This window comes from Bos mutus, chromosome 2 (assembly GCF_027580195.1).
Source record: "Bos mutus isolate GX-2022 chromosome 2, NWIPB_WYAK_1.1, whole genome shotgun sequence".
NCBI lineage: Eukaryota > Metazoa > Chordata > Mammalia > Artiodactyla > Bovidae > Bos > Bos mutus.
Genome location: NC_091618.1, coordinates 2,628,267 through 2,648,230, shown reverse-complemented (window position 1 = coordinate 2,648,230; position 19,964 = coordinate 2,628,267). Strand labels below are relative to the sequence as shown.

The 19,964-nt window shown below is 45.5% G+C and overlaps 1 protein-coding gene across 5 annotated transcripts in view; it reads left to right on the top strand.

Moving 5' to 3' along the window:
- UBR4 (ubiquitin protein ligase E3 component n-recognin 4) overlaps positions 1–19,964 on the top strand; it is a 136,754-nt gene that overhangs the window by 21,535 nt on the left and 95,255 nt on the right. For all 5 annotated transcript variants that reach the window (XM_070382125.1, XM_070382126.1, XM_070382119.1 and 2 more), the window contains exons 12-25: positions 2,811–2,910; positions 3,039–3,176; positions 3,944–4,061; positions 5,166–5,353; positions 6,806–6,965; positions 7,084–7,169; positions 13,853–14,022; positions 15,298–15,580; positions 16,221–16,356; positions 17,223–17,302; positions 17,794–17,922; positions 18,641–18,823; positions 18,964–19,086; positions 19,182–19,411. In XM_070382125.1, the coding sequence (XP_070238226.1) occupies positions 2,811–2,910; positions 3,039–3,176; positions 3,944–4,061; positions 5,166–5,353; positions 6,806–6,965; positions 7,084–7,169; positions 13,853–14,022; positions 15,298–15,580; positions 16,221–16,356; positions 17,223–17,302; positions 17,794–17,922; positions 18,641–18,823; positions 18,964–19,086; positions 19,182–19,411 (2,124 nt within the window). The remainder of the gene's footprint in view (positions 1–2,810; positions 2,911–3,038; positions 3,177–3,943; positions 4,062–5,165; positions 5,354–6,805; positions 6,966–7,083; positions 7,170–13,852; positions 14,023–15,297; positions 15,581–16,220; positions 16,357–17,222; positions 17,303–17,793; positions 17,923–18,640; positions 18,824–18,963; positions 19,087–19,181; positions 19,412–19,964) is intronic.

Sequence of the window (19,964 nt, the reverse complement as noted above, 5' to 3'; positions counted from 1 at the left end):
CTCAGATATGCAGATGACACCACCCTTATGGCAGAAATTGAAGAAGAACTAGAGCCTCTTGATGAAAGTGAAAGAGGAGAGTGAAAAAGTTGGCTTAAAGCTCAACATTCAGAAAACTAAGATCATGGCATCTGGTCCCATCACTTCATGGGAAATAGATGGGGAAACAGTGGAAACAGTGTCAGACTTTATGTTTTTGGGCTCCAAAATCACTGCAGATGGTGACTGCAGCCATGAAATTAAAAGACGCTTACTCCTTGGAAGGAAAATTATAACCAACCTAGTTAGCATATTGAAAAGCAGAGACATTACTTTGCCTTCAAAGATCTGTCTAGTCAAGGCTATGGTTTTTCCTGTGGTCATGTATGGATGTGAGAGTTGGACTGTGAAGAAAGCTGAGCACCAAAGAATTGATGCTTTTGAACTGTGGTGTTGGAGAAGACTCTTGAGAGTCCCTTGGACTACAGGAGATCCAACCAGTCTATTCTAAAGGAGATCAGTCCTGGGTGTTCATTGGAAGACTGATGTTGAAGCTGAAACTCTAATACTTTGGCCACCTTATGTGAAGAGCTGACTCATTTGAAAAGACCCTGATGCTGGGAAAGATTGGGGGCAGGAGGAGAAGGGGACGACAGAGGATGAGATGGCTGGATGGCATCACTGACTCGATGGACGTGAGTCTGAGTGAACTCCGGGAGTTGGTGATGGACAGGGAGGCCTGGCGTGTTGCTATTCATGGGGTCGCAAAGAGTCGGACATGACTGAGCGACTGAACTGAACTGAAGTGAATGTTGAGTGTGAAAAATATATCAGAAGTTTCTGGCATGAGCATCTGGAATTGCGTAATTTACTGAGAGAGGGCACACTAGTTTAGGAATAGATTGAGTGACAAGAAGGGGAAGAAATGAAGGATTTCGTCTGGGCCACGCTGCCTTTGAGAGGACCGGTAGGCCCCCTGTGAGAGCTGGGTAGGCACTTGGGTGTGTGCGTCTCGAGTTCAAGAAGTCGAATTGTGGACCTTAGCAAATTATTCACTGCCTTCTGTCCCAGGCTCTGTATGAGTTGTGGAATGCTGCAGTGGAGAAACAAAATAGACGTTCTGAAGAGAGAAGAAGTTGATATTCATGCAAATATATGTCAGATTGTGTCTAGAGAACATTATAATAAGGGCATTTGACCTGGCTAGAGATATCAAGGCAGGCTTCCCCGAGGACGTGTACTGAGCTGAGATCTGAAATAGGCATTGAGGTAGTAGGCCGTAGACACCAGGCAACGTAGGGAGGTAAGCATGTTCAGAGAGAACAACGGTTTGTGGTTTTTGAGTGTCTGTTGTTATAGTTGACATTGTAAAGGGAATAGATTGCCAATAGGTATATCCTTTGAAGTTGAAGAAACATATAAAAAGTAGTTGTAGTTTCCTGAGATTTAAAAGGAATGTATATACATTGTGTAGGTAGAAAGTCATGAGAAAGCAAAAAAAAGAAATCATCAAAAAATCATCTACCACCCAAATTGGTAAACATTCTTCCAGACATTTTTTTGTGCACATATGTTAAATAGATATCTTTAAGAAAATAGGATCACTGTTATTACGTATTGTAGACATTTTCAGTGACACAATTACAGGTCTGTGTTTTTAATGACTGATAGTATACCATTATATAAATATGCCATAGTTAACTGATTAACTTTTCAAACACTTATTTAGGTTGTTCCGTATAGCTTGTTTTGATAAAGTGCACTTTAATAATCCTTCTGAAACAAATCTCTGTGCACTTGTCTAGTTGTCCCCTTGGGGTCAATTTCTAAAAGTATAATTGTGCGGACAAAGGACATGCTTACTTGGTAAGTGCACTCTGCCGGGCGCCCCTGGCTGTGGCGCGCTGTGCCGCCCTCCCCGTCCTCGCTGCTGGTGGGTGGCTGTGCTCTTCCCGTGCTGGTCTCACAGGAGCGAGGCTCCTGCAGCGCCCTCACTTGTGTTGCGCTGAGCCCTCCTGTGACTGTGGTCGTTTTCATACTGCCTGGGTCATTTGCCCCAGTTTTTCCTTGGTGTTTGTACTTTCTTCTCACTGATTTACCCGAGCTCTTTGTATATTAGGTATACTGACCCTTTGTTGTGTGGTCATTTGGACAGAGAGAGTAAGTTCTACTCAGATTTAATGTAAACCTTTGTTTTTATTCTCTCCTGTCCAGATATTTTGTAAGAATTGCTGCTTTTTAGCCTTTTCTTCTCAAAAGAATGAGTTTGTAAAAAAGACTCAGTTATGTGTTTATTTTTGGCTGTGCTGGATCTCCTTGCTGCGTGGGCTTCGTCTGGCTGCGGCAGCCAGGGGCTCCTCATTGGTGGCGTCTCTTGTTGCAGAGCTTGGGCTCTAGGGCACAGGCTCACTAGTGGCACACAGACTCAGCTGCCCTTCGGCATGTGGGGTCTTCCTGGACCAGGGATCTAACACGTGTCCCCTGCTTTGGCAGGTGGATTCTTATCCACTGTACCACCAGAGAAGTTCCCAAAAGAATGGCTTTTAAATGTCAGTGTTTTTTCACATGACCCAGTAGCTTTGAATTGACAGTTTAAATTCCAGAGTTTCTTCTAGTCCAGGAGTTCTTAGCCAGAGGCTCCCTAGGCAGTCTGTAGGTGGGCTTCCGGGAGAGTGAACTTCTGAAATTATATATAGATTTTATGTTTTTGCAATTTTTTCACCCCCTGGGGAAAGGTCAGTAGAATCTTAAAGGGCCTCAAAATGGCAAAATCCATGATTGTAATTTGTTGTGAGTTGTCTTAAAGTTTGTGTTTCCCTTTGGCTTTGTAGGCATCAGGGCTTTGGGGTACTCTCAGTGATACTGGCAAACCATGCCGTCAAGCTGTTGACATCTCTTTTTCAAGACCTGCAAGTGGAGGCTCTGCATAAGGTGAGGGCTGGTCCTCAGAATCAGCTCGGTGGCCGCGGGCCCTTCTTCTGGCTAACGTGCGCTTGAACCGTCAGACTGGGTGCTTACTTCCTGTTGAGACCTAACGTTAACTCTCTCTTTACCGTCAGGGTTGGGAAGCAGATGGTCCCCCTGCAGTCCTGAGCATCATGGCCCAGAGTACCTCCATACAGAGGATTCAGCGGCTGATCGACTCTGTCCCACTGACGAACCTGCTGTTGACACTGCTCTCAACGTCCTACAGAAAGGTGGGTGGGGTCACGCCGCTGAGAATCTGTAAGGTCTTCTTATGTAGCCTTCTTAAAACAAATGGGACGGACTGCATGCCTTACTCTTTGTAAACGTATCATTTGTGGTAATGGTTTTGAAGATGAGGAAAGCTCTTAATGATTCCAGAGATTTGAATTAGCTATTGATTATCAGGACTTTCCTGGTGGCTCAGACAGTAAAGCGTCTGTCTACAATGCGGGAGACCTGGGTTCAATCCCTGGGTTGAGAAGATCCCCTGGAGAAGGAAATGGCAATCCAGTACTATTGCCTGGAAAATCCCATGGTGGGCACTGGGCACTTTGTGACAATTGGCGTGCTGAAGCCTTTCCAGCTCTTGTCCAGAGTTAGGGTTTTGGAGTGCTTTCATAGCAGTGGTACCCAGACTTTTTGTCACCAGGGACCTGTTTTGTGGAAGACAGTTTTTCCACAGATCAGCGCTGGTGTTGAGGGTGGGGTGGGATCTTAGTTTGGGGATGATTCAAGCGCGTTACAGTTACTGTGCATTTTATTTCTATTACTATTACGTCACCTCCATCTCAGAGCATCAGGCTTTTAGATCCTGGGGGTTGGAGACTCCTGTTTTAGGATAAAGCTATGAGAGTCCTGAAGGGAAGCTATTAGGAGGAATACTTCACTTGGATTTAGAAAAAAGAGATGCAGAGAAGACCGTTCACATGGTAAGAGGGCCGAAGTAGGATGGCTCATTTGGGGGTCACTGACTACAGACGCCTCGCTGTTTCCCCAGGCGTGTGTCCTGCAGCGTCAGAGGAAGGGCTCCATGAGCAGCGACGCCAGCGCCTCTACTGACTCCAACACCTACTACGAGGACGACTTCAGCAGCACGGAGGAGGACAGCAGCCAAGGTAGGCACCCTGCCCTCTCCCGGGGGCCCCGAGCACGGCAGGGCATGCCCCCAGGAGCTGCCTGGCCACCGTCCTCTCTCACTGGCCCAGCCTGGGTCTTGACTGCATGTGCCCTTAAAGGTGACCTGGTGGAATAAGTGGAGGTTGACGACTGAGTGAGTGAAGCCACTGTCAGCAAAGCTCAGATGCCTTGGTTTCTTTTCCTCCACAATCAGGATGCTTATCACTTGTTTTTGTTTCTTTGTACACTCACTCATGTGGTGAACTCCCTCCTGCTTTCTGGTTCCTAGTAACAGGCTGTTCAGCTCAGTTCTGCTCAGTCACTCAGTCGTGTCCGACTCTGTGACCCCATGGACTGCAGCACGCCAGGCCTCCCTGTCCATCACCAGCTCCCGGAGTTCACTCAAGCTCACGTCCATCGAGTCGGTGATGCCATCCAGCCATCTCACCCTCTGTCGACCGCTTCTCCTCCTGCCCTCAAACTTTCTCAACATTGGGGTCTTTTCCAATGACTCAGTTCTTTGCATCAGGTGGCCAGAGTATTGGAGCTTCAGCTTTAGCATCATTCCTTCCAAAGGACACCCAGGGCTGATCTCCTTCAGAATGGACTGGTTGCATCTCCTGGCTATTCGTAACTAGTAATTAGACCAGATTACTAGTAACATTCCCTCCTGCCTTGGTTTGGAGAGAGAGTAAAGAAAATAACCACATCAGATTGTTTCTATCCAGGTGTATGTAGTAGTGCAAAAAAGTGCGATTCTTATCTGGGGGCTTACAATTGATGACAAGTAAAAGCTTGCACTTGAGAACATTTGGCTTGTTGCCAGTAAAATAAAGTGAGGTGATTTCTATTCCTTCCTGGGGTTCTTTTAAAAAACTGTTGGTCTTGTCCAGGTGTAACTTACACACAATAAGGCACTCCATGTGCTGCCTGGGTACCTTTGTATGAGTTTTGACAAGTTTAGGCCACTGTGTATCTTCCACCATAATTTGGATACCTTGTATTCTTTTTGACTCAGGCACTTTTCCAAGGCAGGTGTACAGATACAATTTGAAAAGTGGGTAACTTCTGTTACTTTGTTAACTTTTCTCTTTCCCTGTTAGATGAGGACAGTGAACCTATCTTGGGGCAGTGGTTTGAAGAGACCATCTCCCCCAGCAAAGAGAAGGTGGCTCCTCCGCCTCCTCCCCCGTCCCCTCCCCTGGAAAGCTCTCCTCGCGTCAAGAGCCCCAGCAAGCAGGCTCCTGGCGAGAAGGGCAACATCTTGGCCAGTCGCAAAGATCCTGAGTTGGTAAGAGTGCATTTCTGAGTGGGGAAGGAGAAATGGTTTGAAGGTGTGTGAAAAGCAGATCATTGGAATAAAACCATTTTGTATGTTGAATCATTAATTTTCTGAAATTAATTTATTTTAATTGCAGGATAATTGCTTTACAATATTGTGATGGTTTTTGCCATTCATCGGCATGGATCATTAATGTTTAAAGACATTTGTACTTAGGGCTTAAGTATATTGATTATGTTTCATTAATTAACTCTTGTACTCCTGATGATGTTTCTCTGATTGAGGGTTAGTAACATAGCGTTTAGGATTAGATAGGAGTGAATTGAATCCTACTTCTGCATTTACTGACTTTATGACTTCAGGCAAGAACCTGAATTTCTCTGAGCCTGTTTTCTCTCCTGTTGTGTGGGAGTGGTTGTGCCTCCTGAGAGTGTTGTGAAGAATTAACGGGCCCGTCGCCTACGTCCAGTATGTCATGATTGGTTGCTAACTATCCGTGCAGCCAGTATTTGTGGGTGGCACACTGCGTGTTATTCCCTCTCCCGAAGCCCTATCGGTAATCAGGTCAGATACGATCTTGGCTTTTATGCAGCTTAGTGTAGTCAAGGATATGGATTTAAAACATTTACATAATAATTCAGCTTGATTCAGTTCACTCTAGTTAAATTATTACTATTCTTTTGGTCACTGCTGTGCAGCTTATCGGAGAAGGCAGTGGCACCCCACTCCAGTACTCTTGCCTGGAAAATCCCATGGACGGAGGAGCCTGGTGGGCTGCAGTCCATGGGGTCGCTAAGAGTTGGACACGACTGAGCAACTTCACTTTCATGCATTGGAGGAGGAAACGGCAACCCATTCCAGTGTTCTTGCCTGGAGAATCCCAGGGACGGGGGAGGCGGGTGGGCTGCCGTTTATGGGGTCGCACAGAGTCAGACACGACTGAAGAGACTTAGCAGTGCAGCTTATGGTATCTTAGTTCCCTGACCAGGGATAGAACCCAGGCCCTTGGCAGTGAAAGTGCACAGTCCTCACCACTGGACCGTCAGGCAATTCCCCAACTGAATTTTAATAGAGAAGTGAAGAACTGGGCATTCCAAATGTGTATAGTGATAATATAGGCTTCAGAATTGAATATATCAGTTATATCTTAGAGCTGGACAAATACAGGACCTTAGAGGAATGAAGGAAATGAGTCTGTCTGTTGGCAAATCCTGTCTTCGTACAGTACTCCGTGAAGTCTGTTGTATTAAATTGATCCACCTTTGTTTGTAATTGGTACAATCACATGAGAAAGGCTGTCATAATTAAACTTAGTCATACTGTCAGTGATTGAAATCTGAGTCTGAGTCACTGTGTTTTTCTCACGAGATCAACGGACGTATTTCACTTTGTGTTTGCATTTAGGGTTTGTGGGGGCTCTGGGCTTATGAACCTGGTATAACCTTTATGTGTTCTTTTTAGTTCTTAGGCCTGGCTTCCAACATTTTGAACTTCATCACCTCTTCCATGCTGAACTCCCGGAACAATTTTATCCGAAACTATCTGAGTGTCTCTCTTTCAGAGCACCATATGGCCACGTTGGCCAGTATCATTAAGGAGGTGGACAAGGATGGGCTCAAGGGTCAGTAGACAGGATATGTGCCTGGCGGGTGTTTTTCTAGCAGCATTTGGCTGCTGGCAGGGTGGTGCACTGTATCAGGCAGGTGCTTGAGTAATTGGTTTTCCCGCGTGTCTTCAAGGTGCGTCAGATGAGGAGTTCGCGGCCGCCCTCTACCACTTCAACCACTCCCTGGTGACCTCAGACCTCCAGCCGCCTAACCTGCAGGTGCGCGCGGCGACTGTTCGGGCCGGGAGCTCTCTCCGTCTGCACTCAGTAGGCTGCGCTTGTTTCTGTAGCTAGGGAACAGTTTGTCTTGGGATCCCCTCCCTGGAAAGAGTGTTGAGAGACTACTTTAGGATGTCCCTCTGCCTGAATTAAGATCATTTCAAGAATATGAGTCCTTGAGCCCCAACTCACTCAGTAAGTTTAAAGAAAAGCAAAAGCTACAAAACCCACTCCTAATAACTAAATAGACAAGGGGGCGTTTTATTAAAAATAAGAAACGGCCAACAATGTAGGAGATGTTGAGCGCTGTTAGTGATCTGAGAGATAAGTTAAGGTGCTTGTCTTCAAAGGGTCAGGCCAGTTATAGGAGGTGCGTGTTCTTTTAGTTCTTAGGCCTAGCGTCCAGCATGTTGAACTTTATCACCTCTTCCATGCTGAACTCTCGGCACAGTTTTGTCTGAAACTATGCAAGTCTATCCCTTTCAGAGCACTGTATGGCCGTGTTGGCCAGTATCATCCAGGAGGTGAACAAGGATGGAATCAAGGTCCATGATGTGCTCCCATAGCCAACCCACCACTGAGATCAAGTCTAGGATCTTGATTGTGGACTTCTAACCCTTGTAGCTTTCTTTTCTCAGTGAAGTAGCTGATATCTGGAATCCTAAATCTTAAATTCCTCATTTCATTAGTTTCATATATGTATTTGCTTTTGGATTTAAGGAATATTTTAAAATTTAAAATTATTTGATTGCTTTTAGCAATGACATCACATTCTGTGCAGTTTTGTAGGCATTTTCCACTTAACATTATTTAGTCCTTTACTATCAGAATTCATTTCTGTAGCTTTTGTTTTGACTGCTGTGTGTATTCCACTGTGTTTGTGACTGCACCAGTTTATTCGTGTCCCTTCTGCTCCAACTGATGAACATTTGGGTTGTGTCAGTCAGATACCATTGTTATTCCAGGTGTTGTATGTTGCTTTGGCTGCACTGACTCTTGCTGAGTGGGGGCTGCTCTGGGTGCCACGCAGGCTGCTCATGGCGACCGCTTCTCCTGTGGTGGAGCAAGCGCTCCCAGCGCTTGGGCCTAGTTGCTGTGCAGCACGTGGATCTTCCTGGACCAGGGATCGAACCCATGTCCCCTGCACTGGCAGGAGGATTCTCAGCCACTGGACCCCCAGGTGTCCTGCTGCGCTTGCCCTTGTGCGTGTCCCCTGTGTGTCCCCTGTTGCAAGTGAGTCTCTTGGGAATATAAGCTGAAGTAGGATCAACAGGCTATGGAGCCCGTGACCTTGAGCAGATAACGCAGTGCTCTGTGTTGTGGCACCGAGGTCTGCTCTCAACAACAGTGTGCCAGGGGCATGGGGATCCACATTCTCTCCCAAGATTTGGCAATGTCATGTCCTGATAATAACTTTATTAGCATAGTTAGAGTTAGTGTTTCTCAGTCTTTAGTGTGCATAAGGATTCCTGGGGAATTTGTTAAAAATTCAGATTCTCAGTTAATGTGACCCCCCTGAATATTCGCCCCCAACTTTCCCCAACCAGCCCCAGTAGAATTTCATTTAGGAGATCTCCAATAATTAGTTCTAAGGTTTTTTTTTTATCACTCAGAATTTTATTTTTTAACTTTACAATATTGTATTGGTTTTGCCATATATCAACATGAATCCACCACAAGTAATACATGTGTTCCCCATCCTGAACCCTCCTCCCTCCTCCCTCCCTGTACCATCCCTCTGGGTCGTCCCAGTGCACCAGCCCCAAGCATCCAGCATCGTGCATCGAACCTGGACTGGCAACTCGTTCCATATATGATATTATACATGTTTCAATGCCATTCTCCCAAATCATCCCACCCTTTCCCTCTGCCACAGAGTCCAAAAGACTGTTCTATACATCAGTGTCTCTTTTGCTGTCTCGTATACAGGGTTATTGTTACCATCTTTCTAAATTCCATATATATGCGTTAGTATACTGTATTGGTGTTTTTCTTTCTGGCTTACTTCACTGTGTATAATAGGCTCCAATTTCATCCACCTCAGAACTGATTCAAATGTATTCTTTTTAATGGCTGAGTAATACTCCATCGTGTATATGTACCATAGCTTTCTTATCCATTCATCTGCTGATGGACATCTAGGTTGCTTCCATGTCCTGGCTTCTAAGGTTGTTAATGAAAATATTTTTATTTCAGTGGTTTCTCAGAATCAAAACACAATTTAAGGACTTGTACTTGCCCCCAAAGGGGCAAAATCCAGGAACCTATTTCATGAAGTTAAAAAACTGATTCTCACAGGGAATTGGTCCAGTGGCTAGGACTCCGAGCTTGCCCTGCAAGGGGCATGGGTTCCCTGATCGGGGAACTCAGATGCCGCATTGTGCAGCCAAAAAAACAAAACAAAAAAATTCTCACAATCTCAAGCTATTTGAGAAATCCTGAAGCATTTCTTTTGTTGTTTAAAAAGGTAATTGTAAAACCTATTTACGCTTACTTACTGGTACATGGGAAAAAATTTTTTAGCAGGAAAGAGACTATATCAATAAATAGAGTAGAAAAGCTATTGACCTGTTTAAGGTAAAGAGCAGAAAATGCTTCAGTTATAATATTGCCTGCGATAACTTCTCAGAGTGAAGTTATTGCCAAAATTATCAGCTCCTTGCCCAGATCTGACTTTATCAAGAGGTTTCAAAGGTCATAGATTTGCACTTTTCTTGGCTAAACTTTTATGTCCAAATAATGGGGAAGAAATATTTTTCTTTAGAGAATATGGGTTCTTAAGACTCCTGTGATGATACTGCTCTCTTAGCATTTTAAAAATAATTACAGACCTCGTGTGGATGTGTAGCTGGGCTGCCCATAGCTGCTGACGCTGCAGAGGAAGCCCTCAGATCTCCATTTTTCATTCCAGCTCCAGGCATGGAACTGTAAACTGTTTCCCATATTTCACTACTTTGAAGGATAGTCATTGTAGTCTGTCTGCTGTTGAGTCCCCTTCCCTTGGATATTATTTCTTTGGAGTAATGTGCAAAGTTTTCTTACTCAAGATGCCTGATTTAAGTTGCCAGATACACAGTGTCTTGTAAGGGACGTTAATAAAATGTATTGTTACTGTTACTGTTTAATACTATATTTAATATTGCATGTAAAATTATCATAACTGAATAATACTGTTACTATGGTGATCTAGGTTCATTTATAAGTATTCATTGAAAGTTATCCATGTTTCAGGTACTATTACAGGAACTGAAGAAATAAAAATGACTTGAGTTAGTGTGACTTCATGAGAACGGGGAGACAGGGTAATTAAAGGACCTAGTGTAGAGATCCAGAGAAGGCAGTGGCACTCCACTCCAGTACTCTTGCCTGGAAAGTCCCATGGATGGAGGAGCCTGGTGGGCTGCAGTCATGGGGTCGCTAAGAGTCGGACACGACTGAGCGACTTCACTTTCACTTTTCACTTTCATGCATTGGAGAAGGAAATGGCAACCCACTCCAGTGTTCTTGCCTGGAGGATCCCAGGGACAGGGCAGCCTGGTGGGCTGCCATCTATGGGGTCACACAGGGTCGGACATGACTGAAGCGACTTAGCAGTGTAGAGATCGTGGGAAATTGTTTGAATGAGGTGAAAGACAAGGAGAGTTTAAGAATTTAAGATGCTGCCAAATTTAAAATCCTTAAAACCCAAATGAGACCAGCAGGATGCTCTTGTCTTAATAGAAATAGGGAAATCAGGAAAGAGAGTTGGTTTGGGGATAAAAGGAGTGATATTGAGAACTCCGTGGCACGTTCTTCGGGTTTAAGTCGACTCAGATTGTGTTTCCTCACGCGTCACTTGTTTCTCCAGATTTCTGTTAAACGTTTTTTTATTGAGGTGCAGTTGGTTTACAGTGTTGTGTTAAGTACTGCTGTACAGTCGAGTGGTTCAGTCTTGCGTATACATTCTTTTTTAGTGTGTTCTTTTCCGTTACAGTTTATCACAGGATGTTGAGGATAGTTTCCTGTTCTGTACAGTTGGACCTTGTCTGTCCATCCTCTGTTAAAGCTCGCGTCTGGCAGCCCCGGCCTCGTGCTCCACCCGTCCTCCAGCCCTCTCCACCTTGGCAACCGCCAGTCTGTCTGCTGTGTCGTGATTCTGTTTGTGCTTCATAGACAGGTTCATTTTTGTCGTATTTTAGGGTCTCCGTGAAAGTGGTGCCGTGGGGCATTGGCCGCTCTCTTTCTGGCCTCGCTTGGCACGGTGATCCCTGGTTGCGCCCCTGTCGCTGCAGGTGGCGCTGCTCCGTTCCTGCTTGCGGCTGAGCAGCGCCCCGCGCATGCGCACTGCTCTTGTTTTAGCCATCTGCCAATGGGTGTTGAGGTTGCTTCCATGTCTCGGCTGCTGTGATGCTGCTGCTGGGAGCCTAGGGCTGCGTGCGTCTTTTTGAGTTGTGTTTTGTCTGGATGTATGCGCAGGAGTGGGGCTGTTGGGTCCTAGTTCTGCTTGTAGTGTCCTGGGAAGCTCCATCCCGTTTCCCACAGTGACCGCACCAACTTACATGCTCATGGGTCACTTAGTCACAGTTACTCGGAATGAGCCTTTGGGTTCTTTAGGTGCAGGAGGCACGATTTGCCATTTTCTGTTTTTAAAAATGAGTCATGTCAGCCCTCCAAAGTGACTTTTAGGTCCTTGCAGTCGGCGAGCCTTGGAGTTGTTTGCAGTCAAGAAAATTGAATAGCTGAAGGTGAAGCTCTCCTTTACTAAAGGAGTAAGCTGAAGACAGCTTAGCGGAGGCATCGTCTATGTGGTTGTATTATTTCCTTTGTCAGTATGTTAGATTCTGTAGTCCTTCTCAATCAAATGAGAAAAACTGTATTATCAGTATTATAAATTTGAATAAAATAGTCACCATTACTGCTTTTGAAAAAAAAAAACCACCACTTTAAATAGTGAAATTTTGAGGTGCCAGAGGGATGATGATGTCTTAGAAAATAGTGGGAAATGTGAGTCTGAAATTCAGGAGTTAGAAACTGAAGATGGATGCTGCAGCTTTGGGGATGGCCCACTGGGCGGCCATCAGTGAAGTGTGAGAAACAGGGAGACGGTGGGCCCAGCAGGAGCGATGAGGCCGAGGCTCCCCTCGGGTGCGGCGGGAGCGGCGGGGAAGGGCGCTTGGAAGGTGTCCAGGGGTGCGTCGGGCCGGGCTCCGCTCCGTCCTGACTCAGACTTGCTCCTTAGGAAGTCAGGTCTTCCTTGGAGCTCGTCAATGCGAGGGGTGGGGAAAGCCGGTTCCTGAGGAGCGTCGGCTTGTTTGTCACGGCTCTGAGCCCTAACCCATCTGACACGAGGCAGACAAGCTCCCTTAGCGGTGGTGAGTGGCAGAGTAGACGCAGCCACAGTCCTCTCGCCGAGCTCCTGGTTTCGGTGTTGCCGTGCTTCCTCTTGTTGCTGTCCACAGAGGCACAGCTTTACAGTCATCAGAACGTCGATGTGTCCCTTGTTTCTGCTTTTTCAACTTTATGATTTTGTATCTGTGTGTGACATAACATATACAGAGCATGTTTTTATGTTCACTGGTCTCTGTGGTTGCCACCACCATGGCTGCATGTGCCTTGATTTTACTTTTTATTACCAGTGGTGCTCCAGTGAAGACTTTGGCCATAGATCAGACATGTTTATTTATTTTTTGAATTGTTTTCTTGAGTCAGGAATGGAGAAGTTAGTCATCATGTCTTTGTTGAGCATAAGGATTAAGAATGTGGGTTTTAGAGAGAAACTTGGCTTGTCGCTTGGTGATCCTTTGGCTTTGGTCATGTTGCTAAGCCACCCTGAGCTCTGGCCCTCAGCAGTGCAGCGGAACACACCGCGTCTGACGTCACAGCTCGAGTGTTTAGTGTCACAGTCTCCATACAGCACTTACCCCACGTAACCCGCTAGTACATGGGAGCTATGCTCGATATCCATGACTTTTTGAACATTATCGAGGAATAGGGTCCTCTCGGATGTTTTTTTACAAGAGTATAATTTAGTTTGGCAGACTTCAAAATTTATCCTATGTCCTGAGGTAACCATGATTTGTGCTTTCTAAAGCCAAATGAGAAAGCAGGCATTTGTCTGGTTTTTCCACTGGCATCCTGCTCAGTTTGTGTGTGTGTTTGAGGAGATAAATTGCAGCTTAGATAACTGAGCTGAAAGTAAAGCTCATTTGAAAGACATGCTACAAGCTACAACTGGAGGCAGAGACAACGACCTGATTAATTCTAGATGCCGTGACATCTTAGAGGCAGAATTTCTCTGCTAATGCTATTAATACAAGTTGTTGGCCCTCTTAAGTTGTTGGAGCTCCCCCTTTGGAGTGTTATTTGTAGTACATAAGTGACTTGAAAGGAAAACTGTTAGCCATTACAGTTGAAGTTTTCTTTCAAAGACACTGCCCGTTGAAACTGACCCTGATTCTGCTGTCTCCGCGCACGTCTCCTTTTGGGGACCAGATTGCTGACACTAGTTAACTGTCTTTGTTAGTGGGGTTAGATTAGTACTTTTGCCTTTGTATTTTTCTCATGTGTGGAATGACCTTTTGGGGCTGCTTCTGAATCTGAATTTCTGTGTCCTCCTTTCTCTAAAGGACTCTTTGTCAGTGTTAAAAAGCAACCTCCTTCCCTGCCTTTTTCCCTAATGGCCTCTTGTATGTCTTTCATGTTAGAACACACTGCTGCAGCAGCTGGGAGTTGCTCCTTTCTCTGAGGGCCCGTGGCCCTTGTACATTCACCCTCAGAGCCTCTCTGTGCTTTCACGCCTCCTGCTCATCTGGCAACATAAAGCCAGCGCTCAGGGTGACCCTGACGTCCCTGAATGCCTCAAAGTTTGGGACAGGTAAGATGACTCCAACAGAAGCCCTACGGAGAAGGCTGCTATTTAAAATCTGTTTGACTGATTTATAGTTCATCTGCGGCCCTGAGATGGTACTCTGATGATAGGCTTAAAGTGGCAAGGGTGGAGGAGTATGTTTCTGATGGGGGGATTTGGGAGGAGCTGGGGGGCTATTTAAAAAACAGATATACGTAAACTAGGGTCTGGAAACAGAATCTTCCCTTCAGCACATGGAGGATTTGATTGCAGTTATGAGAGAGAACCTGAATCCGGAACATAAACCAGTTTCATCCTGACCTGGTTTTTTGGAAAGAGAGGGAGCAGGGACGCCAACTCTGTCTTGGTTATTTTGCTTTCGACACAAAACCACTTAGAGTGACTTGCAGTCTTTTTTGGACAACTTTTAAAGAATATTTTTACTTGGGGGAAGCTCAGATTAATCATCTAAATCCTCTTTAGATGGACCTGTATTTGCCATTTTTGTTTACATGGTTGGGAGTCTTCAAAGCAGTTAGTTTTCCTAAAAGGCTTTGTTTTCCTCTTTCCCAGTCCATGATCAAATAGCTCTACTGCTGGATTTGAGAAATCATAAACCCCCGTGAATGCCAGACATGCACTCTATTTTTCCTGGTGGAATCTTGCAAGAAGGCCAGAAGGTGGAGGGTAGGGAAGTGGTGAGGGAAACCCTTATTAGAATACAAGCCTATCTCCTGATGGCCAAAGGCAGGGAAAATAGCTGGCACATTTATTCCTTTTTTGCATGAAAGGTTTTCTCACAAGTTCTCTAAATAGTGTAAATTATGTGTTGCTTTTTAATGCATTGAGTTATTTTCAACTATTACCATGTTGTGATTTTTAACCTGTAGTATGAATTCTCAAAATGAGAAATAATCTGTAGAATCAGATGACAGAGAAAAAGGTAGTTGAAATGTTTCTGTCTACCTGGACTTATTAATTAAAGAAAAAAAAAAGCCACCTTTTGGAGAGCTTGTAGTTCTTTTTCATTGCCAGAAATGGCAGCGTGGGAGTTAACACTGCTGTGGCCACAGTTAATGTTGTTGAAGGGTTGTTGAAAATGCTTTTGTGGCCAAATCTAGCCTTTTTGTAGCCAAGATTTAATTTTTATCTTCACATTACATGTAGCTTCTTGTCTCCCTTAATTTGTTCTCTTCATGCCTGGGTTTAAGAAATCTGCCTTTTCTGGCACTGGACACTGTAACTCTTGGGGGGTGTTCTGACTTTTCCCTACCAGACATATTCTCCTCTCCTCTGTGGTAGGTTTTTGTCGACCATGAAGCAGAATGCCCTGCAAGGGGTGGTGCCCGCTGAGACGGAGGATTTGAACGTGGAGCACTTGCAGCTGCTGCTCCTCATTTTCCACAACTTCTCTGAGAAAGGCCGGCAGGACATCCTGACGCTCTTTGTGCAGATCACCCAGGAGCTGAGTGCCAGCATGGATGCCCAGATGCGCTCTGTGCCTCTCATCCTGGCTCGCCTGCTTTTGATCTTTGATTATCTGCTTCATCAGTACTCCAAAGCCCCCATGTATCTATTTGAGCAGGTACAGAGGAACACGTTCTTTTTGCTTTACAGCTGTTCCTGAGATCTTTGTTATTCTCAAATTATCACGTCCCAAACCAAAGTGACCTGTTCACTTGCGGTTTCGGGTGTCCATTGTGGTGTGTTTAAGCACCCTGAGGAGGACGCCTGGGACTTTGTCTCTCTAAACACTTTATGTTCAGCCAGAAGCGATACACGTGCATTTATTTCATTGGTTGTGTTTGCTGAGATTGGATCATAGGTTCTGTTCACAGGTGTCCTTCTTTGAACTGCCCCACTGTACGTGTGTCGAGCACAGCGCTGTGAGTGTCAGGCCTCAGTTAGTTTACTAGTGGTTCAGTGATGGTCGAGCAGTACATTTTATGGATTAGTAAATTGCTTTGTTTCAGGGAACCAAAATGAGAATGGGAGGGCCGTTTAAGGATTATTACAGGCAGTGTTTCTGACCGTGCTTCATTACACACTGTTCCCTTTATACTCTGGCAAAAAGGTGCTTCCCAAAAGAAGTCACAGAAAAATCTAAAATTTTATTTTGGTTAAGTTTCCCAGACTTTGCTGTGTCAATCTGATATCATGCCTGGAGTGAGAAGCAGAATGTTGACTGTGTCTCTTTCTTAATTTGAATCTTTGTGTTTTAAAAGGTGCAGCATAACCTGCTTAGTCCTCCTTTTGGGTGGGCAAGTGGATCCCAGGACAGCAGCAGCCGCCGGACGACCACCCCTCTCTATCATGGGTTCAAAGAAGTAGAAGAAAACTGGTCTAAGCATTTTTCATCAGGTCAGAAAGAAGACTGTCGATAAGAAACTTCCTGATTCTCATGGGAGGGGCTGAATTTCGAGGTTGGGGCATCCTTGAGAACTTTTGGTCATTGGTATAGTCTGAGATACCTATGGATTCAAAACTCTTGGTGGAAACAGACCCTCACATATCCCACGTTTTTTTAAAAGCAAAAAAACATCTAAGATGTGAGGAGTTGGAATCCTCTGCTCCTAGTGTGCCGTATGTATATTCTTGCCACTCTGGGTGACAGCGTTCAGATTTCTCTTAGGGACATGGTTCTCACCGAGAGGCTGGTTTCTTTGGGTCATGGTCTTCAGACAGCGGGAGCTGTGGTTTCTCCCCAGTGTTTCGCACATGGCAGTGGTCCATGCTTTTAGTAAGGCTCCTCTCACGTGCATTGCACGTGTTTGCTTGCATCTGAGGGTCGTTAAATATAAAGTGTATTTGGTGGACGTGTTCATCAAGCCCTAACTGAGTTATCGTCACTGGGGTCTCTTAGTGGTTGGCCCCTTTGATATGGGGAGGCAGCATTTAAGACTACCAGTCTCATGATAGTTCTGTCGATTCGTGTGATGATCATAGAACAGAAGTTAACTCCTGGAACAGAAGTTGTCAACTGGGGGAGACGTATTTGGTTGTCACAGCTGGGAGGCCGCTGCTGGCCATCGGGGGATGGGAGCCGGGATGGTGCTCAGCATCGTGTTGTGCAGAGGGTAGTTCCCCTCAGCAGAGAGTCCTCTGGCCCAGAGTGTCAGTGGGTCATGCCAAGCGTGGGAAACCCTGGTCCAAAGTGTCTTTTTGCTTTTCGTACTTGTTTGACTTAAGAGTGGAACCGTTCTTTCAGTAAGCACATTGCTTTTCAGATGCCGTCCCGCAACCCAGATTCTACTGTGTCCTGTCCCCAGAAGCCTCAGAGGATGATTTGAACCGACTTGATTCTGTGGTACCCAGAATTTAAAAATCCCGTTTTGCATGTGGGTTAGGTGGTGTCCACCAAAATCAGGCTATTAGGAGGAAAGGGAATGATGTAACTTTCTGTAAGGAGTGAATTTAGTCTGTATTAGGATTTGAGCTTTTTCTAAAAGGAAAATGTTTTGAGATTTATTTGCTGGACTCCAATTTGGCAGTAGGGGATGTCCTTCCTGGCAATTGACATCTCTGACAGATTATTTCTAAAGCTGTCTGTGTTAGCGTTTTCACAGGCAGCTATTTTAATGGACAAAATAGTTGTTTCAGTCTAATGCCTGCACTTGTGTGCTCACAATATAATCCATAAGCTGAGTTGGTCCATGAGGGGAACTCTAGCTGCAGTGAGACATTAATAACTGTTTGGAATGAGCTGTTTGTCAATCCTGAGGTTAAGTGGTAGTGTATGGGTAGTAGGAAAAAATATTTCACAAAATAAGAGAAAACGATTGTCTGTCTTGATATTAGGCCTGTGATGTCCTCTTCTCCAAGCTCGTCAAGTATGATGAGCTGTACACTGCATTGACGTCCCTGCTGGCAGCTGGGTCCCAGCTTGATACAGTCAGGAGGAAGGAAAACAAGAATGTAACAGCCCTGGTAAGACCATGGCAGCCTGGGCTAATTATGAAGGGTTTGGCATGTGTCTGACTATTGGGGAGCAGTCTACCAGGAATTTCCTTCTGGGATCTAGTCAGCCTTTTTGGCTTTTCTTTTTGGTTAACATTGAGAGGAATGTGACTTTGAGAGGAAGGGTCACCTCAGTTCTTATCTCCTGATGTACCTCCTGAGTGCTGGTTGATATATGATATTGGAAGTGGCCCCATGAATGTGTCTCGTACCTGTAGGATTCATAACAGCAGTTAAGACCACAGAAAGGGCCTGCTGAAGGCAGTGTCTTGCTCTCTTTCAGTCACTTGGTAAATTACTGGGGAGCCAGGGACTGAGAATTGCTTTCTTGGCCTGTGAAATGTACAGAATGTGGGACAGATTTTATATGTATGTAAAAAGTGTGTTTTACCCTTTTCTGCTTTGGGTATATTCCCTGGGAAGACCCAGTGAGCTGACTTAAGAGCCAAATCTCAGTTGAAAATTGGGACTGCACCCTGTTCTGCTTTAAAAATTATATTGATATTTGGATCAGTTTTTATTGTTAGGGAGATCTTGAAAGAGTAAAGTCGCTTAGTGGTGTCCGCATCTTTGCAACCCCATGGACTGGTAGCCTACCAGGCTCCTCCATCCATGGGATCTCCATGGGAGATCTTGAGGCAGTACCAAAAGCTCCTGCCTCTGAGATTGCTGTTTTTGCTTCTTGTAGGAAGCCTGTGCCCTTCAATATTACTTCTTGATACTGTGGAGGATCCTGGGCATTTTGCCACCATCGAAAACTTACATGAACCAGTTGGCCATGAACTCGCCAGAGATGAGTGAATGTGACATCCTGCACACCCTGCGGTGGTCGTCCCGCCTCCGGATCAGTTCCTATGTCAACTGGATAAAGGTACCGCTGAGCCTGCTGCTGTAGGGTAGTCAGTCAGCAGGGTCTAATTCGGGAAACTTAATTTAAGTTTAAGGCTGAGGGGGACGCCTCAGACCCTGCCTGTTTTGCTCTCCTGAACACTTTTTTCTTGCTGTAAATAGGACCACCTTATCAAACAGGGAATGAAGGCTGAACATGCTGGTTCTCTCCTAGAACTGGCATCTAGCAAGTGCAGCTCCGTGAAATATGACGTTGACATTGTAGAGGAGTACTTTGCCCGACAGGTATGTGAGTTTGGGGTCCGTAACGACAGAACTTGGCTTATGCTGCGGGTTTTTTTTTTGCCACAACTAACTAAGATCTTGGGTATCTTTTAAAGATCTCGTCCTTCTGTAGCATCGACTGTACCACCATCTTGCAGCTGCATGAAATTCCCAGCCTGCAGTCCATCTACACCCTGGACGCTGCTGTCTCCAAGGTCCAGGTCTCTCTGGACGAGCACTTCTCTAAGGTGGCCGCCGAGACCGACCCGCAGAAGTCCTCTGAGGTCACCAAGAACCTGCTGCCCGCCACGCTGCAGCTCATTGACACCTATGCCTCTTTCACCAGGTGGGCGGGCCATCTGCCCAGAGATGTCGGAGATGGGGAAAGTAAATGCTTGGGTGGTTTACTTTCCTGTGTAAATATTTTCTAGCATTTTTCTTGTATGGTGCAGAGAGGTAATGCAGTTTTTCCAAACAGTATACTTCCCGTTATTCACTGAGGTGAAGCTCTTTAAACCTCACGGGACATAGGCAGAGAAGACATTTTCTTACTATTTATCTGTTTGGCTGGGTCGGGTCGGGTCTTAGTTGCAGCCCTCGGGGTCGTCCTGTGTCATGGGGGGTCTTTTGCTGCAGCCTGTGGGCTCCCCACTTGCAGCGTGTGGGCTCTCTGGTTGTGGTGCAGGGCTTAGTTGCCCTTTGCCACGTGGGGTCTTAGTTCCCTGACCAGGGATCAAACCCTCGTCTCTTGCATCGCCAGGCAGATTCTTAACCACTAGACCACCAGGGACTTTGAAATCCTGAGAAAAACCTTTTCTTAATGAGTTAGAGAGTATTTTGAAACCCAGTCCTTCTATAATAAACATTGCAAATTGCACACCCTGTGGACTTCCTTTGTT